This window comes from Alosa pseudoharengus, unplaced genomic scaffold, assembly GCF_046254945.1.
Source record: "Alosa pseudoharengus isolate Yale_2024_CS ecotype anadromous, Long Island Sound unplaced genomic scaffold, YU_APseudo_1.1 YU_APseudo_1.1_scf_23, whole genome shotgun sequence".
Classification (NCBI taxonomy): Eukaryota; Metazoa; Chordata; class Actinopteri; order Clupeiformes; family Clupeidae; genus Alosa; species Alosa pseudoharengus.
In genome coordinates, this window is record NW_027468685.1 from 8405898 (window position 1) to 8431195 (window position 25298).

Here is a 25298-nt window from a genome sequence, read left to right on the forward strand (position 1 = left end):
AGTCACATAGCTAGGCAGTTCTCAAAAACAGTAGTGGAAATACAAATTTGTGAGATCCCACATTCAAGAAATATAATGGACTTAATCTCCACATCGACTAAACAGATCTCATAAGGCACAAAAATATGAAAGGTCAAATGTCAAATTCCAAACAAAAATGCACACTTCATCAACATCAGTTTGGTAAAAGTCTGGTTTTGTTCATTGGAAAAAGGGCAAGTGCCTTTTTGAAGTTCGTGTTAATTGTAAAGTGATTTTCCTATTTTCATTTAGGGAGAGTTCTAAGGGCGCATTCACACTAGATCGTTTGGACCGATGGTTCTGTGATTTTTGCTAATGTGAACGCAGTCTATACTCGGATGCGGACCCAGGTCCAGACCAGGAAAACGGTGGTCTGGGGTACAGTTCATTAGAACTCTGGTGCAGTTTGAATGTTATCTGTTCCAAAACCAGGAAATAAACTGCCGTTTTTGCGACGTTGCCAAGCAATGTTGTTAAAAACTGGCATCACTTCCACTATTTTCATTGTGTGAAATGAATGTGTCCCCTGCTAATCGATGACACCATACTTTACGATAAGTTTTTTTTTATTTTATTCTTTTTATCATGCAATTGTGAAAGGTTAGTAAGGTATACAGAATGCCATTATGCTCTGAAAAGACATTATGACACTTTTTAAAAAGAAGAAAAGATCACACATTTCCTTCAAGGCCCAACAGTTTGAATGCACAACTAGAAGTTAATGCTATACCAAATGACTGCATTGTGCCAGATTTCTCCATGCTGCTATATCTTGAAAGCACAGACGTATCCACGTGAACTCCAGCACTGGACATCATCCCACTTGCCAGGAGCTTAAACACAAAAAGAAAGTTGATATGTTATTATTGGTGTTTCCAGCTAAAACAGCTATTCCCCAAAAGATTAACATCCAGCTTGACTCAACTTCACTGACCCCAACTAGATCGGCACGAAACTTGGGCGTTGTAATTCATGACCGACTTAACTTCTCTGAGCATATAGCTTTTATTGCAAAATCATGTCGGTTTATGCTTTACAACATTAGGAAGATCAGACCTTATCTGACACAAGATTCCACACAACTTCTTGTTCAGACCATGGTCATCTCTAAGCTGGACTATTGTAATTCACTATTAGCTGGCTTACCCGCTTGTGTAACAAGATCATTACAGCTGATTCAAAATGCTGGAGCACGCCTGGTCTTCAATCAGCCAAAGAGGACACATGTAACTCCTCTCCTAGTTACTCTCCATTGGCTCCCTATAGTAGCCAGAATTAAATTTAAATCTCTCACTTTGGCCTATAGGACACTAACTAGATCTGCTCCTAGTTATTTTAATTCAATAATCAAGCCTTACATCCCCAACCGCGCATTGCGGTCTTCTGATGAGCGTATGTTGTTTCGACCAGTCATGAAAACTGGGTCTAATTCCAGACTCTTTTCTTCAGTGGTTCCATGTTGGTGGAATGAACTGCCCAGTGCTCTCCGTTCCTGTGGTAGTTTTGGGTCGTTTAAGAGGGGTCTAAAGACATTCCTATTCAACATATACTTAGTTGTTTAAGCGCTTATGTGTTATGGTTTATATAATGTTGTTTTATTTTAATTGGGCTGTTAACTAATTTGACATTATTGTTTATTATTGATATTCTCCTTAATGTAGTCTTAGCATGTCATTATTTTTATATTATTGATTGAATTGACATTATTGTTTTATTATTGCCTTTCCCCTTTTTTACATTTCTTTTTTATTAGGCTATTGATTGAATTGATATAATTGTGTACTACAACTATTCTCCTTACTATATTTGACCTACATTTTAATCTGTTCCCTGTTCAATTCTAAATATTATTATGTTGTTTTGTATTTATGTGTCGCTTTGGACAAAGGCGTCTGCTAAATCCATAACCATAACCATAACCATTATTGCTGTGGACAGAGGAACGTTGTATAGACCCTTTCAACAATAAAAACAAAAACAATGCTTAAACATTCTATTTGGTTCCCAATCTACTTCCTCTGCATTAAGATAACATATGGAATGTTAAAACGGAAGCCTTGTGGGGCCAACTATGATGCTGATAATGGAACTCTCTATGGGTCTCATGTCAGCAGAGCCTTATAGATAGAGAGTTGCTGACAGAGTCTCTGATGAGTGCCCGATAAATATGGTTGCTTAAAGAAGATTTCCACCATAACCAGCAGTGTTGGGAGAGTTTACTTTGTAAATGTATTCCACAACAGATTAGAGATTACATGCCCCAAAGTGCATTTTATAACGTATTCCGATACATTCCTCAGAGTGGGTAACGGATTCTGAAAACTTTGGAATACATCATCACTATCTTAGCCAATGGCAATGCCACAACCCCAAAGCTGGCCAATACCACAACCCAGCTTTACAGTAGATATAGATTGATGTATAGGCCTATGTGCTATGAAACATTATTAACATCAGTATTTCAAAGAACCTAAACAAGAAATGACAATTGTACATAGGGTATATCACTATCAAAACTAGCATTGCCCGAATAGCCTATTCACAGATATTGGGGAGTTAACCTTTTTGAAAGACATCTGAACTTATAAGTCTACAATGTGCTCCCACACTGAACAAAATTAAATCTAACCTATGTTATTAATCTTATATCTTAAAATCTAGTTGGTATTGTTTTTAAAATAAAGTCACTTACTGTTATCAAAGTTCATACGAACGGAGACTCGTGATATTAAGACATCATTGGCTCAATGATATTAACACATCATTGGCTCTTACTTGCCAGCATTCTTTATTACAAAATAAAAGTTATCATAGTACAATTTAGGGCATACTTATTACATTCCATACTTATTCCATACATGTCAACACTTATCTAGCGCTCAATCATAAGATCATTTTGACTTCATTTAATAAGAGTTTGACTTATTATAAGGCATCTCATCAAGACAAATTTGCTAAACACACTGGCAGCCAAATTTGCTTGTTTTTTAAGACCAATTTACTCAATGCGCTGACAGCCAAATTTTCTTGTTTTCATGATGAGACGTCTTAAAATAAGTCAGACTCTTATCAAATGAGTCTCTTTATACTGCAAAAAATACCAACTAGATTTTTTTATCTTAAAGATTAATAACACTTGGCTGGATAAGCAGTTTTTCCAGTATAGTCACAAATACCATGTCCATACACTATACCACGTTCTGAAGCCACTTGGAGTCTGTTTGCAGGTGTTGCTATTACCATTTACCACAGCCGCTTTCGATTACGAAACTATAGCCGATTGGCCCTACCTCCCTGGTGTGTAAGGGAAACATTAGTGTATTGTCATGTGCCAGACTATCTAACTGAACAACAGCAAAAGCCCCACTTACCTCAGCGTTAGCAAAGTTGAATTCATATGCAAAGTATCTGGCACAAACATCCCCCAGCTTGAACCAATGTGGGTAGGCTTGGTTTGGACACGGAGTCAAACCTAGTGAAGTGAGGAGGATTGAAATGTCATTAAAGAATATAAACTGAAAGGAAAAGAACAATAGCACAAGCCCAACACAAAAATGTGTTATGCCGTAATAGGTAAAATTAATGGCTTTACAATGTCAGAGAATATCCGAGTTTTACAGTAAATTTACGACTTTCATTTTTTTTTTTTTTTCTTTCAATGGCCCTAATACGATTTCGTAAAAATGCCCTGCACTGCTTGAAATACTCACCTGCGATGGTACCCACATGCAGGACCATAATCACCAGTATCAGTCTGAACATCATTTTTCGTCTGAGGTTCTTTTGACTGCTTTTAAGAAAGGAACAGAACATTATATGTACTGTATAGATGACCTACACAAGCATAATCAAATCTATAACAAATCTTAGGTAGAGAAATTGTTCATACCACAGAGTCGCTGGGTCTTGATAGCTGTAGGCAGGACTTCAGCTTTAGTCAGGATTTGTCAAATTGACTTCTATATATATCAGACAGGATGGAGAAATTAATGATATGACGGACTACATGATTCACATCCTGTTGGTTAGCCAATAAGATACACCTATCTTAGTGTGTTTTTAATTCCTTATTCTATGATAAAGTGTCTCGTCACTTGCAATAATTTCTGTGGCACTAAGACAACGCACAGCAATGACTCTACAACAATGACTATGTTTCCATGCACACCATATTCCGATTAAAGACGATAGTCTGGTAGGTTATGGCAATATTCAGAAGATGTTTCCATGTGTAGCAGAAATTGAATATTCCCGTTTACATGTTAATCGGAATATGCTGAATAAAGCAGCGACGTGCAGTAGAAGTACAGGTCAGTCTCAAAAATTTTGAATATTATGTGGATAAAAAAAAACAGATATCTGAAAGCAGCTTATGACTGCTGGTGTGTGAGACCAACAATAATCAGTGACCTCTCCTCTCCCGACACTTGGGGCAGCCGTGGCCTACTGGTTAGCGCTTCGGACTTGTAACCGGAGGGTTGCCGGTTCGAACCCCGACCAGTAGGCACGGCTGAAGTGAAGTAGAAGCCTTAAGGCATCTAACCCCTCACTGCTCCCCGGGCGCCGCTGTTGGTGCAGGCAGCTCACTGCGCCGGGATTAGTGTGTGCTTCACCTCACTGAGTGTTCACTGGGTGCTGAGTGTGTTTCACTAATTCACCGATTGGGATAAATGAAGAGACCAAATTTCCCTCACGGGATCAAAAGAGTATATATACAATTTTACTCCATTTTTCTTTGCAAAACTGCTCAAACTATGTTGAAAGGGGGTTGAGTGTGAACAGCCCTTTTCAAGTCTAGCCCTAGCCACAGATTTTCTATAGGACCAAGGTCTTGGCTTTTACTCGGCCACTCTAGAACATTCACCACCATTGTTGATCAATGTATTAGGTGCTTAGAGATAGTCCAACATTGATCAATGTATTAGGTACTTAGAGATAGTCAAACGTTGATCAATGTATTAGGTGCTTAGAGATGGTCCAACATTGATCAATGTATTTTTCAGCAAGTTGGTAGAATTATTTGCGTTATCCGTTGTCCTTCTGGTTTGGGGAAATTGCTAGCCTAGAAATCTAGACGTACCCTCAGGGACGTCAAGACAGGGGGGGGCTCAGCCTCCAGGGTTGTAGGTAATGCACATGCATAGAGTGTGGCGAAAAAAATCATCACACCTTACAAGGGCTTCGATGAATCGGTAGGTAGGCTACCCTTTGAGGCCTAGGCTATTATAGTTATTATATACTAGGCTATATAGTTTTTAAGACAATATAGGCTACCCATATCTGGGAAAGTCTGATGTGATCATGCTTTTAATAATAATATACAAAATACTAAAAGATTTCTATAGTTATAGTTTTTAGTCAGGTTTTACAGCTGACACACCATAATCTGTGTGATTTAAAAATACACGTGTGCACAAAGACTGCTCTTTGACCGCTGTTTGACCGCTCAACCGTTTTATGTTTGTGAAAGAGCTCTGTGTTCATTTCATAACCATGTTGACAGAGTTTGTTTTGTGTAGAGGCAGAGTTCAGACATTTAGGCAATTGATCGGTAATTAAAGCATGGAATGTGTGTGGATAGGTCTCACTTGGACTTGCACATCTGGATGCATTAATTTTACTCCATTTTTCTTTGCAAAACTGCTCAAACTATCAGGTTGGAAGGGGATTAGGTTTGAACAGCCCTTTTCAAGTCCAGCCACAGATTTTCTATGGGATCGAGGTCTGGGCTTTGACTCGGCCACTCCAGAACATTCACCTTGTTGCCTTTAAACCATTTCTGTGTAGTTTTCACTGTATTCTTCAGCTTATTGTCTTGCTGGAAAGTAAATCTTCTCCTATGTCATAGTTCTCTTACAAACCGAGTCAGGAAAGTGAATCAGATTTCCATATATTTTGCTGAATTAATTTACTTTTACAAGCCTTCCAGGGCCTGCTGTCGAGAACCATCCCCACTGCATGATGCTGTCCACCAAACATCGTGTAGTCTGATGGCCAAAAAACTCAATTTTGGTCTCATCAGACCAAAGACCCTTTCCCTTTTGGCCTTGGCCATTGAACTTGCATGTTTCATGCATTTTGGGACAAAAGACGTTCGTTGACATCAACAGATGTTAACCAACACCCCACCTCCACTCCGAGGGTAGCCTATTACTCCACGTTATTAAGCATAAGCCAAGCACATCACAACCAGCAAGGTTATAGCTTCATGTGGTCCACTGTAAGTTATAATCATGCCCACTGTTTGGTTTATTCAGTAATGAATAATCTGTGTGGCTGCTGTGCTAAACCTGACGACTAGAAAAGGCTAATGTTAGATTACTTTGGCCAAAGTTGTGTCACAACGAACTTTTTCAAAGTCACAAAACGTGGCAAACAGATTCATATAGAAACTATTAGAAACTGTTGGAGCATTTTAAATACACTTACTGTCATTAAGACATTTCTAATATTATAAAAGCAATATTTGACAGCTAAATGCACTGGGACAAGGTATAGGTACAGCACCCAAACAGTAGCCTACTGTAGGTTAATGCGTTTTCTCCCATCGCTGTCCCTTCACACAGTGTTTTCTCTGTCCGCAGATGAGGTGAAGTCAGATTTTATATTTATCTAAAATAATTGATTCTTCATACATTGGTATTTTTGGTAGTGGGTTAAGTGGTGTGGGGGGGGGGTCCACTGATATTAGGCTGCGAATGGCTGGCAGGCTACTGATCAGAACACAGTTTTTCCTGCCAGTGGGTCAAAATTCTGTTTTTGTGACGTAACCACAACATCTCTATATAGAATGTTGAACACACCATTCCACTCTCTCAAATTACACCATTATTTTCAGCCATGCTTAGTTAAAACATGTTTTAATTTCAACACCTGCTTCTGTTGGTGAAGCACAGTTGAGCAAGCACAAGTTTGCAGTTTCACGGAATGATGTCTAGTTCATGAAATGTGTTGTGCTATGATGACCAGACAACTCTTGGTCAAGCACATTTTTGCAGTTTCACAACAGGAGATATGCTGTTGATTGGGTATCTCATAGCTGCCAAACTTCTCAATTTTTCCGCTTGCAAATAATCATACCATCAACCTCTACTGTTATTACACTCTTATAACACAGAAGAGTGCACCCACCATAACAACAGTGAACAAAGAAAAACCTTTGTGAGCACAAATGTCAAGTCTACACCTTCCTTCAGTGTTTTATTACAACTAAATATAACTAAAACATACATCATGTTAAGCAAAATACTTCACTGGAAGTTTTTTTTTTTACAGTGTACAAATTTAAAAATGAGATAAGTCTACCTTTACCGTTTGCTGATCAACTATTCTATTACTCAGGCGCAAGTATATATGGTTATTGATAGTGTAGTTCACAATATACAAGGTCCAGGTAGAGGCAAAATACGAGTAAAGTAGAAAATATATAATTATATTTGGCTCATAAGATTTCATGTGCTTACAAAAGTAAGCTCTTTACATATGAGGTCACCACTGTGACAAAGACAGAGATGACATGCCATACGTGGCTCCACACATGTGGGGCACATATGTGAAATTAGAGCAAATCTTTTTTTTTTTTTAAATAAAAGAGCCATATTTTAAATCCCTACTCGACTAGTCCTTGTCCATCGGCCTGAGTGGTGGAGCTTTTGTTGAGAGGATCTCTGAAGACCATTAGTTCCTGGATCTTCAGGAAGGTCTTACAGTCGGGGGGGAAACAGTTTCTCTACAGAGCACAGAGAGAGACAGAACCACAAGGAAGTAATGATTTTTAGCAAGATTTGAATAACAGCATGAACTAAAACACTAATCTTGTGAAATATACTGTAATATCGACACCCATTGAAACCCATTTGTAGCCAAAGCTGACACATATTCCGATTGGCCAATTTTGTTGAACATAGGAATGTTAAAAGTTAGGAATGTTTAAAGCTTAAACAGTGGAAGATGAGGAATCAGAAAAAACAAAAAAATCCTTCATCCTTGTTTCTGTACTCATTGATAGACTCACATTGAGACAGAGATGCATGAGGCCTGCTCCATCGCCCTGGGCTTGCAGGGAGGAACAGAAGCACTCCAAGGACCTCTCTGTCAAGCGATTCCCTGCCAAGAGTGATATATGACAAGTTGACTCTGCCAACGTAATGCTTGTTTATCCTTTCCAAATGTTAGTATACATACTGTATATGTATATGCACTACATTTGAATTTACACCATAATACCTTTTATTGTCTGTATGCACTTTTATTATATGTCCAATATACTCTTAAATGTGACAGTTAATCTAACTTTTAAATGATAATGGACCAACTATTTAGTCAGACTGGAACTGATAGTCCAATGATAGCCTAGCTAACCTGTGAGATTGAGGGACGTGAGGGCAGTGTTTCCTGGCATAATCATTTTCCCGCCAACGTGCTGCACACCTGGGTCCAGCAAGGAGCTCACAATCTCTCCACCATCAGCAGACTACAGATAAATACACACACACACACACACAGAGAGAGAGAGAGAGTCCTCAGCATTTATATATTTTGACAGTCATGTTTGTGGCTTCTATGGTACATTTTTCAAGTTAAACTGTTATCAGCTACAAAACATATTGGGACATAATAGCCTACCGTTGCCAGGATTTTAATGAAGTTGGTTATTGATCATGGCAAGATTACCCCAGAAACCCACCCCCCACCGTCCCTCATTTCTACATTAATGGTGGTAAATCGTCCTCTAATAGTACCGACGCTGTCATATTTGACTCGTTAAAATGACTCGTTTGTACTCGTATCTGACCACAGCACTCCGATCCACTCCATGAGTGTGTTGAAGTGATTAATGAAGCCTACGGCTCTCCTGTTCACTCTGGTCAATGGAGCCCCAGACCCAGACAGCCCCCAAACACGCTCAAGCCTGACAGTCGGACATGCTGGAGAGAGGAGGGTGTCAGGAATTCAAACGTACCTTATTTAGCCCCAAGTTGTTCTTGTCCTGCCAAGAGAGTGCAGAGGGATTAAAAGAATTCACATCCACGTGAATTTTAAAAATGTTTTTTTTTTTTTGACGCGGGTTATCACCATCAGAAATAATTCCACGTTGATATTCTTTGTATCTTTTGGAACATGTTTAACTTTAAAGAGGTCAGATTACATAGAGGCCTTATACAACTGATGACGTGTGTGTGTGGTACACATTTGCAAGTCAACCTGGAGGTTTCTATTTGGAATTCAAATTGATTAAGGCAAGCTGATTTTGAAGCAGTATAGTTAAGGGTAGTAAGGGCCCCTTCGAATAGTGTTACAGAGAGTGTAAACACTGTTACAGTACTGAACACAGCAGCATGGTTGCAGGAGCTCAGTGACGGTCCCTGTTAAAGCCTTTTGTTTAGATCAGTGTTTCTCAAAGTGTGGTCCGGGGACCACTGGTGGTCCGCAAGCTATCCCAAGTGGTCCGTGAGCAGACATGGTAAAATATGATATAGATGAGTTGTTTGCAGTATTAAACCAACTTGTATGTAAATCCAAACAGTTCTGCAACACTGCCCGTGTAAACTATGCCAGTTTAAATTATATTAATCCTCTGACACAATAAGCAAGGTGCAAAGACAATAAGCAAGGTGGCTCATCGAGTAAGCCTATTGTGTAATATACTGTTGAAATGGGTCTGCTCTTTTTTTTTAAGCTAGGTGGTCCGTGGTTTTTTATTTATTGATTAAGTGGTCCTTGGTCTGAAAAAGTTTGAGAAACACTGGTTTAGATGCTGCTGCCTATTCCCTGTTCTGATCCCTCCATCCTCCATGTCCGTCATGAAGACACACTATTTTTAGATTCGCACTTGTTGCTGTGTGGTGGACTCACCACACAACTGAGTCTGAGTCAGAGTGGGTGGGGGTGGGGGGGTAAAGTCGGTGGAAGTGTAGGGGCTAAGTAGCCGGGCTAGCATGCAGAAATTAGCCAGGAAAGTTGTGGGTTTGGTTCCCGGCTACCATGGCTGTGCCCTTGACCAAGGCCCTTAATCCTTAATAGCTGTGGGGAGGCTGGCCCTTGTGTAAGTTGCTTCGGATAAAAGTGTCAGCAGAATCAATAAATGAGGCTTGGGGCCACATGGAAAATTAGCCTGTGTGTACTGTATGTGTGTGGGATGGTGGCATTGGGGGCATAACGGTTTTCATAGGGGTCAGCAGTTTTTGGACGGGGTGATTTCGGGCCCATTTGGTACTAGTCAGAGAAGGAGATGGGGAGCTTATTGAAATTGCTGTTTAAATTAAAAATGCTGCATGGCAGTTTTTATTCATTGCAGTAACATCATCCAAAGGCCTAAAACTGGTATTTTTAAATTGGTCAGATGTTTGCAGATCAGTAGACTGTAGCGTCAGTGTTTGTGGGAGATCACCGGTACAGTTACGAAAAGCCCGACCAAAAAATACAGGAACTCAAAATGACCTACAGGCTCTATTTCAAGATACTTTAAGACGGGGGCTTCCAACCTTTTTGGGAAGGAGGTCTACCTGAAGGACCCAAAATCATATGGAGGGCTACTGATTCTAAACAAACAGACCCTCACCCCTCTTTGCGAGGGCAATCCTCCTAAATAATATGTGATTTTTAAATTTACATTATCAATATTATGTAGGCCTATAAGCCTTTATATATTAAGCAATTGTATTTTCATCTGATTCTTCAATACTTCAATATCAATATGAAACACTACCAACATTTTTGTTCAGTTTGTTCATTTCAAAGTTTGCATTGGGGAATCTTATCTCATTTTTGTGCAATGAATAATTTAGTTCACAAATTTTAGCATTACCCACCATTATGAATTCAGAGGCTATTTAAGTTCTGATTTTAGTGGACAATTCAGTTTTAACCTGTTGCAGTGTTTCCCATACATTGACTTATTTGTGGCGGCCCACCACAATATCAACACTGACCACCACACAATGATTTTTCCAGGTTGTACTAAATTGTACTTAAATCTGGTTAGCATCATAACCATGCTGCGCTAATTTGTTAAAAACTGTTGCATTCAAGTTAATTCTGCAAACCTACCACCACAAATAGAATTAAGTTATGTGGGAAACACTGTGTTGAGGAGTGAATTATTTTCCTGGTTCCTTCTAGAATTCTACACAAACGATCTATAGTTTCAGTGTTCTTTATACAGTCTATGGGGAAAATCTCTGAGGGTAATTGTCGCATCATAATATGGAACTCTCGGATTGCAAACATTCTAATCACATATTTGTGACCGTACTCCTCAACAGGTTAACATTTCAATAGCAATCACCAACACCACTCTAACTTATGAAGATGCCTTTTATAGTTATTGTACATCTGAAATCTCTCCAGGATCTGACAAAAAAGGTTTTGTTTTTCACCAGGTAATGCACAGCCCTATTTCATGGCATGCATGCCACCAGATTTTCAGAGGAGAAAAGGTCCGTGAGGTCCCTTCTTACAACATAGCTTGTCACATCATCAAAACACAGCCTTAGTATAAGGCCTACAAACAAGCAAACGTTTAACTTTAACGTGTAAGTATGTTTACATCGGAATTAACGCTGTTATGGATCCATCTCTCTTTAGATATACAGGAACAGCTTAGGCTATTATGTTGAGAGTGACGATTGCGTAGAATGCAAGAATATCCCCAAACTCTCGGATGCGCATTAAAACGTTATCTTTTAGGTAACTTTCCACGCTGATGGTGCTCAAAATGCAACACAACTGTGTTCAAAGCAGGATGAGGAAAACCTGAGGTTGTGTTTGTACAAAACTGAGCGAGAATTTTATAGCTTTGAAAATATTTAACATTGTTTCATGTGTAATTGAGATTGCAGAGTTGTGGGAAACTGAGTCATGCATCACCAATCCCTGTAATAGTAGTGGTAGGCCAGACCTATGCGCTATTACGTATACATATGGCAGTGTAGAATGGTTAGGGGGGGCATATAAAAGTTTGAGAACCTGTGGCCTAAAACAATATTGGTCGTTGCATGTTAGATCTGAAGTGAAATGGGTCGCGATGCTCTGTCATTTTTAAAAAGTGGGTCCCCAGAAAAAAAGTTTGGGAAACACTGGTCTACATAGTAGGCTAATGACATCAACATGCAATATCTTTACAACAACAATGCCTAACAACGACATATTTATTTGAACAACTTTGTATAGCCCTATAAAGGCTAAAGTTACCTTTAGTTTTGTTCTAGCGAAGGCCACGTTCACGTATGGCTTTAAACAGCGGTAATGATAGCCATTCTTAGCTTTCATATTTCCTAATTGTCTCATGCGAAGCCATTGTTGTCTGTGATAGCATGCATTGATAAGGGGAAAGACAGGTGACGATAAGACATTTGTTTTCTTTTTTAAATGTCCCGCGCCGGGGCCCCCTAGTGGCCGGGGCCCGGGGCAGCAGCCCCTTTGCCCAATGCACAAACGCGGCCCTGAGTGTGTTTCACTAGTTCACGGATTGGGATAAATGCAGAGACCAAATTTCCCTCACGGGATGAAAAGAGTATATATACTATATATATACACTAACTCTATGGCTTTTTTGTCTTTTACTGTCTATGCATGTATGCACTCTGCTTCCGTTCTTGTTTAAAGAACGAATGGGAAAGGGATTCGGAGCCAAAGGCTAACATTTAACCCAGATACAATTTGTAAGGTATCACCAATATAAAGCTAATGTTACAAATGTTGCTACATAAATTCTTGAAATGGTTCTGGTCTGCAATATCTACTGTATATCTATTAAAAAATGCACAATGGAGGATGTTTTAGAGTGTGATCTGCAGGCAACATGTTGGCTATTTTTGAAAGGTGTGCTGCGCCCCGCGGGGACCATATTGCTGACCCCTGCTTTAAGGTCTTCACAGCTAACCCTGCCATTGCCCCACCCCCTTCCTTCACTCTCTCTCTCTATCTCTCTCTCTCTCTATCTCTCTCTCTCTATCTCTCTCACTCTCTCTGATTATGCCCTTGCCTCTGTCTCCATTACAGGTGGCTGTCTGTCTCTGGTCTCGGGCTTCTGTCGGTTCCGTTGTACTTTGGTGTCAGACACTGAGGGGATAAAGAGAGAGAGAGCATTTATGATTTATGTTTTTTCTTGAGCACCAAAAAAAGTGTGCTACTTTTGTCTTACTTTTCTTGGCCATTTTTGGGTCCTCCTTCTTGCCCGACCCTGTTTGGCTGGCTGATGACTTATCCTGCAAACAATGAACAATGTGTCTATGTTTGACACAACATGTTTCATCTGCAGAACAGCAGTTTACTGTTTCTTGTCATCATCGAGGATACACACACACACACACACACACACACACACACACACAAACAAACAAACACACAGAAATGAGCAGTAACATGAGGGACCGGGGAGACACCTTCTTCTTGCTTGAGGTCTTGGTCGCCTTGCTGACAATCTGTTCTACTGAGCTGCTACTGGGGATGGAGAGCGCCTGATCAGTACCCTGAGAGGGCTGGAGAGAGAGAGAGAGAGAGAGAGAGAGACATGGGAAGGAAGAAGGCAGAGAGGAAACTATTTTTCAGTGGGAGGATGAAAATGCACATCCACATCAAAAAAATAAATGGTTAAATAGGTTGCAATGTTTTCAACCCTGTTACACAAACCCAATTACACCTTGCATTGATATGCCATATGTACACAGTTGTCAAAAGCTTAATAATAAACGTTCAGATCTGGCCTGAGTATCCATACACGTGTGCTCGTTGTTTACATTCAATTCAATACGTGATTGGATATTACACACCCCACTCTCCACATCAAATAAACAAGCAATGTTATTTCCCCCAACGCAGCTGTGAGCCTAAACTCCGGAGGTACTGAGTTTGATCCACTTATGTTCCAGTCACCATGCAGCATGCTGGGTATGTTTACAGACTGCATAAGCAATCAAGTCCCTATCCACATCCACATGAAATATTCAAATATTCAGATTTTAGAGCCAATGCTAATGTCAGCCATAAATGGGGCTGTGATATTTTTTCTGTCTGGTTTTGCAGATTGTATTTATTAAAGCACATTAATGTACTGAACTTTCCAACATCCATGATTAGGGTGAGATTTGTGCGGGATATGTGGATATCTCTTTATATAAATTCAGATATCTCTAGACAAGTTGTGCAATCCCTCCAGCCCTCTTCTCTGAGCTCTGTCCATAAGGGGTCTATGCATTGCCTAGATGCACATCATCACACACATACACTACTACTAAAACCCAACTCAAAAATTACATACATTATATGTGAAGATCAACTGCAAAGCTTCAACATTGCTTGTATGTAATAGCCTCCAGCTACACCAACAAAACCCCCACTGCTTAAAACACTCTCCCTGTGATCAGCAGAGGAATGAGGAGGACCATCCACAGAGATCGGAAAAAGCCTCATAAATCTATAGCCTGTTCTGAAAGACGTGCTTTTTAAATAAAAAATTCTATCATGAAAATATTGTGAAAACTTACTGACTGGTCTCTCTGGATTTTTAGCTTTCGTCTTTCAACAACTTCCTCATGGGTCAATGGGAAAGGGCTCAAAATCTAGGTGAGTGAGAGAGAGAGGGGAGGGGGGAGAGGGGAGGGAAATAACATTCAATAACATGATTGAACAGAGCCTAAAATGTAGTCTAATAGCTATTCTTTGGGAAATGGAACTCATCACAAGGGGACAGGGGTAAAGGGGGAAAATTTCACAGGCGCACCTCTGCCAGTAGAGCAGCCCCTGCATCTCCTATGTGGTTGTTAGCCAGAGAGAGACACAACAAGGAGCGGTTGAGGCGTAGACCCTAAGAGGAAAAGGGGGAGAAACCACAGAGCGGGACCATCCACCCAAGCAGATTCAGAACGGCTATACATGTATGTAGGCATATTACAGTATTAAAGGTCAAAACGTTTTGCAACTTACCACTACCTTTAACCTAATACATCATAATTTCAACCATTACATTACACACATGTAAGACCTTCTTAAAACTGACTGGTGCTGGCTAACACAATTGTCCATCTAGTTCAGGGGTGTCAAACTCATATTAGGTAGTGGGCCGGATTTGTTAGAATGAGACCTCGTGGTGGGCCGTCATGGTCATTATCATTTTCTGCATGGGTATCAGAGTGTTATTTGATCATATCACTTATGAGCAAACAAGTACAAATAATGTACTGCTGTCATATACTGCTCTTTCTCTCTTGAAATGCCCTATTTCCATGTTATTTTTTTTCTGCTTCTTCCATCCTTAGGGAGGTTTGTAGTGCTAGGTTATCAATTTATCATATCATAGAGATATTGCTTATTACACATTGACATTGTTGAATACAACTGGATGTGATCTTTTTTTCTAATTTCCCCTTCCTACCTAAAACATCTGGGTATGTATGTATGTACGTATGAAACCTGCTGGCGGGCCTGATCTGGCCCCCGGGCCTTATGTTTGACACCCCTCGACACCTCTAGTTGCTTGTGAATCTGTAGCAACAGGTCAGATACGAAAGCACAAACTTAAAGCTAAAGAAAGTGTTGGCTAATGCTAACGCACAACGTACCTGTGCAATGTGTTTGGCTCCTGCATCGCCGATGGAGTTGAAGGCCAGGTTGAGAGAAGCGAGGCTCTTGTTGGCAGATTGGGTGGTGGAGAGGGCTGAGCCAATCAGACGTGCTCCTTCCTCTCCAATCTGATTGTGGCGCAGTGATAGGTGGGCTATACTAACACAGAGGAAGAGAAGCTGGGTGGATGGAGCTGGTTAACACTAAGAAAATGCCTCAAGAAACACGACAACAACAACATTTATACAGTATAGTGCTTTATCAAGGCAGCCAAAGTGCTTTAAAGTGAAGGGGGAACCTCATTAACCTTGACCAATGTGTAGCACCCAGCTGGGTGATGCACGGCAGCCATCATGCGCCAGAACGCTCACCACACACCACATACGTCATGAAGTATGGGGAAAATTAGCTAACTAGCCGAGTCAGAGAAACCCTGCCGTCATTGCGTGTACTGCAGATGTGATTTCATGTCTATAAATAAAAGATGGAAGACCTGCAGCAATTTGCGCAGACACAGCCCACATTTATGACAGAACTGAGCAGTCTTCCAAACTTGACAGCTTGTAGTCATAGGGCAGCAAGACAACCGTCTGTGATAACAGGAAGATAATGATTTGAGGCTGTTACCCCCAGACTGCCAGGTTCAGGCATTCTTTTGTCTTTCAAGTGCTCTTCCTCGACCACTTAATACACAGTCTTAAATCACTGCCGTGGAAAATGTCAGGGCACAAGTTAATCATATTTATTACATTTCAGGTTAAATATGAGGTTAACAACACACCTCAATGAGGTTCATATAGAGGGCTTCAGAAGTTCATTAACGCTCTTATTTCTTAAATGACAGTGAGCAGTGAGCACCTAATAACCTTAACGTCTTAACTTGTCTCTGATGAGGAGATGAAGAGCACACTGGGGGGAAATGAGAATAAGAGAGAAAGAGAGAGTGAGAGAGCACACAAGACAAGCAGAGGCAGTGACTCACTTGCTGTCCTCAGACATTAGGAGATGGTAGCTGTGCTCAGCCATTGGATTCCCCTCCAACACCACTGTCCTGCCAGAAAAGCAGGAGGAGTCAATCAGCATCGTACTGCAGTCATTTCCTGTGTATTAGCCGCATTATGTATAAGCCGCAGGACAGTGTTTTATGCAAGTAAAAACAAAAAAAACTATAATAATACCATTTTAACTGCCCCCGTGTATTAACCTCATAGCTAAAGACATTTTGCAAAATCAATGTATAAGCCGTGGCTAATCGTTGGGAAATTACGGTAACTATCGCAAAACAGGATGAGCAGTAGCACACGCTCATGAATCACTGTGTAAGGGATAATGTATAGAATGCCGGTCATTATTGGGAAAATAAGTCCCGACAGGGCGAACCAGACCCTGATGCGCAGCGGAGGGGTCTTGTTCCGCCCTGAAGAGACTTATTTTCCCAATAATGACCGGCGTTCTATACATTATCCTGCTTATTTCAACGGCTACTTGCCAAAACGAAACAATAAACTCCCCACGATGTGACTTTAGTCTACATAGCCTAGCCTATTTGTTACCATTCATCGTGGCATTTGCTGAAACAAATAGTTCGCAACAACACACACTGAATTAACCGTCTGCTTTCACTTTTGAATGAACTTCCAGTCCTTGCGTAGTGATATGAAATACCTTAATTAGAAGCACAAACTCCTTTGCCATTGACAGCGGTCATTATTCTTTTCAGAGGTCCTTTCCTCGGAAATAATGACCGCTAGAACTTTGGGAAATCCCATTCAAGTCAATGGAGCGTTCTACTTGCCTTGTGAAGAGCCATGTAATAAATGTATGTAATACAAACACTGTTTATTTTTAACAGCGTTACTTTTTTCAGTAACAGATGATCTAACTAATTACTGTTCCCAATGTTACAACACTGTTACCGTTGCGTTTGACGATAAAATGCGAACATATTTTCAAGTCTCATGCTGTAACTCAGTTATTAACTCAGTTACTTTTTGGGAGAAGTAACTAGTAAAGTTGCATGCCCAAGGCCGGGTTTGTGCTGCCTGACCACACCTGAGGTTGTAGCACAGGGGCAGGGTGGCCTTCAGGCTGAGGAGAGTATGCGTGGTCAGGTCCGCCTGCCAGAAGCTGCAACAGAAACACAAAGAAACCTCCATTATTCATCACATTCACATTTGGGAGACACTCATACACGAAACAACATGGAGAAACGCACAGAACAGTACAGCTGAAGTAGCCTGGCTAGCGCCACCACTTCTCAATGAGACGTGGTCTGGAAACCAAACGTTCATTTTCTCGTATTTGAAAAAAATGCCCAGATCCATTTATTGGGTGCCACGGATGTCTATCAAATGCATCTGTGCATAGCTCATCATCGTCTTGCTTTCCCCCTTGTTCTGTGATTGGTCCCCTATCTCAGGCGAAAATTTGCTCCATGGTCTCCAGACTGCCTTAGCAGCGTGAATCAAATCGCGCGCAAGGCAGCATGGGAACACCCAGGCTACAGCTGAAGAGCAAAGTGCTGTGGAATTATTGATCTGTGACATCAGGCTTAAGTTCCAGACTGCTGTGAAGAGTGTTTTTCTCTTTTATTGAAGTATAAAATAGAGTGCAATCATATACGCCTATGGCAAGTGATAGATCTGTATACGCTCTTTGCTGTTTTTCTTCTTCAGAAATGTCAGTGATTTGCCAGCTGTGAAGAGCTGAAGAACATACAAAAGAATGAACACACATACTATCTGTGCTTCTGAACGCACACAAACAAAATCAATAGTGCCTGTTAGTACGGCGATACCAAAGGACTTTCATCCATTCAATTTCAAAAGGAGGATGCATATATGGGTTTATTATATTTAAAGGAGTACCGTCACGAGAAATGAACGTTCTAAAGAATATCTGGGTTCATTGAATTCAACATAGAATTTTAGAACCTTCAATTGCTGCGGAACTTAGAACGTTCAAAAACCTACACCTTTAATTAAAGGTGCGATTTGTAGGATTGTTACCGAACGTTCTGTAGGCCAAAATCAAAACACTGGTGAACGTTCTCAAGACTACCAGACGCGAGCCTCTTCTGGGTTGCCAGATGTAATGAAGACTTAGCTAACGTTAGTTGACCTGCAGCTGCTTTAACGTTTCTCCAACCATGACCCAGCTACTCATTACGGAAACAGTGAAAACAAAAAATACCTCTCTAACATATTTAGCTGAAGTTAGTGATGCAGATGAAGTTTAGCCTAGGCTACCTGTTGTGGAGAAATATGGCCAGCTCTGCGTCAGACTTGATATTCTTCGTTTGACGAAGAGGTCACCATCTCAGGAAGCTCCTCCGATGTCAACTTAATTTGTTTCTTGTTTTAATTTTGGAAATTTGCCTGCGTAGGCGTTCATGACTAGCCTACAACTGACAGCTGTTGACAGTTGGCCTTTGCTAATTTGGCAACCCAAATAGGAGGACGCGCTAGCCCATTATTAATACGCTATTCTAGAATTAAATCGTTCAAAACATAAACGAAAATTCCAAGAGATTCCGCCCCGTAACTCATTTTTTTCATGGGTTTTACGGGGTTTTACGGGTTAGAGTAATGTTGTCAAATAAGCCATTACTTCAATTCATTGTGTTTCCTTACTCTCTGACAACATATGGTGATCATTTTTGGAATGGTTACAGTTTATTTTCCATTATTTCCTACATACTGGTCCTTTAACAGTCTTTCTTTGTTATTTTCTTTGTTTTTTTTCTAAGTTATTTTCTCTTCCTCAAGACTCACTGCAGTGTCTGTAGATTGTTCAGTGATGGTAAAATCTTGTTCAGTGCCTTGGTCATGGTCTCGTCCACCTTCCACCCTGAAACAGTACAGTGGCTTTGTTATGCGATACTATCACTCTGAAAATACTCTCCATTGTTTATTGTTTAAATAAACTCACTTGTTTATTGTTTATTGTTTAAATAAACTCACTCACTTGTTTATTGTTACTGTCATGTGCAACACAACAAGTCATCTTCCATTTGAAATCACTTCCAAAATGCCCAATAATATTGACAGTAATAATAACAGTATTAATACACTGTATTATTATACTAGAGTGCTACATTTGCAGGAAATAAACCTCTCATAGTACAACTCTGTAAGCAGTAAATTGTAGTACAAGTAAAAGCTTAACTGCAGCAGAATTCCATTTTATGCTTCTCAGTTTTTCAGTCTTGTTATGAGTCTGAAGCTGCTATCAATCTTTCCAATAATCCACAAAATGCCAACACTGTACATGACAAAACATTCTAGTCCTTACCGAAGACTTTGACTGCTTTGGCACTCCGTGGATCCTCGGTCTCCAAGTCTACCAGTAACTGCCGCTTAGAACACCAAGGACCATGAGTTTGGTTCTCTGTCAAACCGCAAAAAAAATAATAATAAAAGAATAAAGCACAAACAGATGGCAGTGACTTCTGTGACAGTGACATTGCTTTAAACTTGCTTGTGAACACAACAAAGGTTACACTTAGCCCTAATTTACATAAACCAGCTAATGATATTCTAATATAATTGAAAAATAGTATTCACTTCTTATGCACCTCTCATACATCTTAATCAGTATATGTTTATAAGAAAAATAAACCTAACCCCAGAGTAAGCTAGGCTACAATTTGTAACAACACATAGCCAATAAATTGCACAATGTTAATTACATATTACAAGGACAAATAGGTCTACCTAAGGACAACTAAAATGTTGCTTTGTTAAATCTAATAGGGCTACTTGATGACTGAGAGAGCGACTGATTAACATTTCCAGAGCCACTTCAATCTCACCTCCTGAGATCCCCTTCTCCATGGATGGTGACAAGGCTGCTGAGGATCTAGGTGTTACAGTGGGGATTTCACTCAGGCCCAAAAGAGCCGAGACTTCATGAAAGTCTGCTTCCAGATTACCAGTGCACTGGTACTCTTCTGTGGAAGGCCCAATACCCAAATGATCAAATCAGCAATAACTAAAAAGTAGAAGTGGCCTATTAATCAATATAATGGAAAGTGAAGTTGAGGTGAACTCGATGAGATCAGGTGCTAATAGCACCTGGGCTTACCTATGCTTTGGGCTGGACACCTCTCTTGAAAATTCAGTCCTGTGGAACAAGAGGTCCATCAGGGTACAGACCACTATCCTGAGAAATATTCTTTGGTCACTGCTATTCTGAGATTTACGGCTCCTATTGACTCCAGTGTTTCCCACATAATTGAATTCCATTTGTGGTGGTTGGTTTGCAGAATTAACTTGAATACAACAGTTAGCACAGCGAATTAGCACAGCGTGGTTATGATGCTAACCAGATTTAAGCACAATTTAGTTCAACCTGGAAAATCATTGTGTGGTGGTCAATGTTGATTTTGTGGTGGGCCGCCACAAATAAGTCAATGTATGGGAAACACTGGACTCCTATTCAACACATCAAAAAAATACCCCTAAGACTGTGCCTGTTGCTCAAATTTATGGTCATCTAATGTCAAAAGAAAAACACAATTAACCAGACGGATTAGAAAAATAGTTGGTAAAGAAATATAAGATTATTCAATGGCTATTTCTTTTATAATATAATGGGCTATATTAAATATTTCATGGTCACCAGATGGAGGTATGGCACTGCAGTCCAGGCCTTATTTGGATCTAAGCAAGCAGTGAAATGGCGCCATCTGGTGACTCTGCAGCCAATAGCGCCATGAAACATTTCATTTAAAGGTACACTATGCAAGATTTTCACCTTTACGAAGCAAATTTGATGGTAAACAAACTTGTTATAGACAAATCATTCACCTAGCATAGCTATACAGCACAGACGTAGTAAGACGCTAGCGAGAAAAACAGCCATGCAACTTCAAGAACGATGGCCACCAAATCTTGCAAGAATCGTGAAACATTATTGTGATAAACAGAAGCAGCAACACCTGCAAACGTCAAAAAATGCAGTTGGAAAAATGCAGAAATGTATTTACAGTAAAGGTAGACCCACATACATTGTTTCGTGACTGTTGATGCTGTTGTTTATTGTCCGTTTGTAAAGTTTAGCCAAAGTAGGAAGTAACGTTAGGAATCTCTGATCAATGTGACTGGTAAGACTGGACCAATGATTTCAAAGTCAGTGCCCGTCACGATGCAAGTGTTGTAAACGTTTCCCAATCAAGAGTTACCAGACTCTATCAAAGTCCTTTTAGGCAAGTCCCTTCACTTGGCGGCCATATTGCAACGCTTTTTGGGCACTTATTGAGCATCTATTTTGGCAGAAATGCGCATGCGTAAGGCTTCACGACACCAATCTTGCTCCAGCGGCGAGATCACAACACATGATTGGCACGATGTCTTCACAACACACCACACTATTGGCTCAATGTATTCACAATACAGCACATGATTGGCTCAATGTATTCACATGTCGACGTTTTGCCGCGGAAGGGGTGTGATATGTGTAGACAACTGCCATATTGGCGTTACAAACTAAGCCCATGCATTTGTATGGAGGATTTTTGTGTCTCCTCATTAGAAAGTCTCTGACTCACTTCGTGATTGAGTTTGGATATTTCCAGGCTAGCATAGTGTACCTTTAAAAGGAAATTACGATAGAAAATCGTGTTGTTCCTTACTAATTATTTGTCATCTGATATATTGTGTTTTTCTTTTTAAACTTCGTTCCTTTATAAATTGTGGTGTATCAGTATGGTACATTTTAGAATGTCATTACTCTGACATTCGACATTAGATGACCTTAAATTTGAGCAATCGGCACAGTCTGGGCTGACAGTTTTCATTAGATTTCTCCACATTGCTTAAGCCAATTTTTGTTATTCTTGCTGTATAGCCTATACATTTTAGCAAAGTGTAATTTATTATTAAAGTGAAATGGTTGCTGTCAGTGGCCTTAGCTTGAGGACATTTTCGAAGTATTGTTTTGATGTGTTGAATGGGAGTCAATGGGAGCCGTAAACTTGGAATAGCGGTGACCACAGAATATTCAGAGCCATATAAAGGTAGCAGCTACCTTTATATGGCTGTGTTTCAGACCATACAATGACGTTACAATCACCCTCATGCGAAACCTTTTCTAACATATTTTAGCTAGGATATTTGCTCTGTTGTGGTCAAGATCAAACGGAATACGTTAACAACTCAGCCTAATCCATAATATACCAGAATTAACCTATTCCAAGCAGCAATGGCAAACGTCTTGGTGTTTGAGTTAGCCCACCTGCTGTTTTCGAAGTGATGCCTTCCACTCCCTTCTCGCTTTTCTCCCTTTGCACCCTCTCTTTCTTCTTCATCCTTTGCTTGTGAATGAGTGGTACTTTTGGATTAAATATGAAATGTAAAAACTGTCCGTTTTATACAACAGTAAATTTGTCGATAACGGTAACGTAGCCCTTCCAAGTCAACGTTACCACCTACACTGTTCCTTTAACGTACCTAGAACTACTACAGGTAGACCTAACCAAATTAAATTGAATTCCTTAATTGCAGTGTATTCGGTACGCCTAATAGGACCCAAAAAAATTACCTACATTCTCGACTGACAAAAATAAGTGAATGTTATTGGGTGGCGTAAATTTCCCAAGTAGGCTAGAGTAGGTAACACAGGCAAGACAACGCTGACTGCTCAGTGCGACGTCCGTTCCCATGACAACACTTCCTGAGAACGTATTTGTCGGCTTCAGAAAAGTGTTTTTTGATTGGTTGAATTTAATGTCAAATAAGTGATATTCGAACGAAGACTGCTCTGTTCTTCACAGAATATAAATTCTACAAAACCTACAAAAAATCTTTACTGCACTAGGGAAGTTTTGGGCTTGTGAGCACCCCAATGTCTCTAATGCTTCTTGCAAAAAACCTTGGCCTTGACATTTAAGTGATGGATTACAAATAGGGCATTTGTAATCCATCACTGTTGAGCTAGACTGTGTCCTTGAGAAAACATCCAAACTGCAAGATCTCTGTGTTCTGAACAGGCCAAATAACAGAGAACATCTCAACCATGAAATCCCATTACTGCTCTCGATGAAAGTGCCTTTTTATAAATAATACAGCACTATTTATTAGTAAAGATGAATGAATGAAAAATTGGGTCATCAAAATATACTCAAGGAAACAGGTGACTAATGCAATGATTCAATGATAAGGTAAAAGTAACATGGCTTCCCTTCTCTGTAGAGAATTACATCACCAAGATTCACATCAGATAGCATGCCAGTGCACCATTTAATTTAACATGTCAAGAAAACTAGTAGCTCCGATGTAGCAAGACGATGTAGTCTACTTAAATTCAAAGGCATTTCATGCTGAATAATGACAAAACCCCTCCCCTCAAGAAAACTGGGCGAAGAAGAACTGGGATGGACAAACATTGCTAATAGGCTATGCGTTTTTATTAAAATGCATTTTATTTTAAAAAGAACTTACTGCATAACTAGCAATACACTTAAATTATGCTGTAATGCATTTCTCAAGAGATGAATCTGAGTAGATGTCCGATGCTTCTCTGGTAGAATTCATGAGCAACAAGAAGGTATATTCACAATAATGTAGTGCTTTTTTATTAAAAAACAAACAAACAAACAAAACAAATAGAATATAAAACCAAAAGTAAAAACCAACAGCATTTTATGACTTTAGAATCATAATTACAAACTTTGAACCAGAGTGGAAGAAGTTTTGACAAACTGTACACAACATCACAAAATGTCCGCCAGTCTGCTCATATACAATGCTTGCATCTTATTTTGTGATTGTCTAAAAATAACTAAACCAATCACACAAAAACACACAAATACAAGAAATACAAGCATCATAGTTAATGACCGCTATCACAAAAACGGAACCATTTTTTTCAATAAAAAAAAAAAATCAAAAAGAAAAAGGAAATTAAGAGCATGATATCCGGCGCTGACAGCTTCGCCTCTGGGTCCTGTCACGTTCAGAAATATCACGGGTTTGTTTTTTTAGTGTTCAACACTTTGCAGCAAAAAAACGAGGAGCCACTTTTGTTCACTCTCCTCAGGAAAAGAGTAATAATTAACAATAACGTCAATATCGAAAGCTACAGTGACGGGATGTCATGTCAGGGTCACTGCAATGCCCCAATGCCTTCTGGAAAGTTGATCTGACAATCCTTTCGCTCATGCATGTTACATCAAATTTGGGGTTTTAGGCAACGGGTTTTCATGTCTTTCTGGTTGCTCGACCACAGGGTACCTTTCTGCCTGCCCCAAGCTTACATGTGACGAGTATAGAAATACAAATGGTAATAATAATAATAATCAATAATAATAATTAATAATAATAATAATAATTAATAATAATACATATAAGGTTGATTCCTGTACAATACACAAAATCCATTATCAAGATATTGCTTTTGGAGACTCCTCTCTCATTTCCCAGTCAGTATATATACATAGCTTGGCACTATACAACGCTTCGTTCTCTGTCAGTTTTTTTCTTATTTAGCCTTCCGCATCTCCCTCTCTTCTCCTGCCTCTCCACCTGGCGAAGAGGGACAAGCACACACACCTGTCTCTCTCAGCACAGGTGCGGCGGAAAGGAAATCTCATCACAATCTGTTATTAACATTCTCCATGGCAACCAGAAAAAAAAACACCAGGAAAGCAATTATAAAAAGAACCAAAAGATCCCCCCCCCCCCCCCCCCCCGACCGCCCTTGACTTACCCCCACCC

The 25298-nt window shown here is 39.9% G+C and overlaps 1 protein-coding gene across 1 annotated transcript; it reads right to left on the reverse strand.

The window, feature by feature from the left end:
- Positions 1-7630: 7630 nt before the first annotated feature.
- On the reverse strand, positions 7631-22891 carry lrrc71 (leucine rich repeat containing 71). Its single transcript, XM_076301667.1, has 17 exons — positions 22819-22891; positions 20668-20691; positions 20396-20533; positions 19876-19971; positions 19356-19431; positions 17635-17709; positions 16565-16633; positions 15582-15741; positions 14744-14827; positions 14508-14582; positions 13405-13493; positions 13166-13251; positions 13007-13083; positions 8984-9010; positions 8383-8494; positions 8036-8127; positions 7631-7750 (listed from the first exon to the last, which is right to left on the reverse strand). Exons 1-17 carry the CDS (start codon positions 22889-22891, stop codon positions 7631-7633), a joined length of 1473 nt encoding a protein of 490 aa, XP_076157782.1.
- Between the last annotated feature and the right edge of the window lie 2407 nt (positions 22892-25298).

What these genes read in the sequence shown, in the direction of transcription:
- lrrc71 (XM_076301667.1), bottom strand. Translation starts at nt 22,891, where the DNA reads ATGAAGAAGAAAGAGAGGGTGCAAAGGGAGAAAAGCGAGAAGGGAGTG. An exon ending in CATCACTTCGAAAACAGCAG is followed by an intron (nt 20,692 to 22,818) that starts GTGGGCTAACTC and finishes TGAATTTTCAAG; the next exon opens with AGAGGTGTCCAGCCCAAAGC. An exon ending in CAAAGCAGTCAAAGTCTTCG is followed by an intron (nt 19,432 to 19,875) that starts GTAAGGACTAGA and finishes GTACTGTTTCAG; the next exon opens with GGTGGAAGGTGGACGAGACC.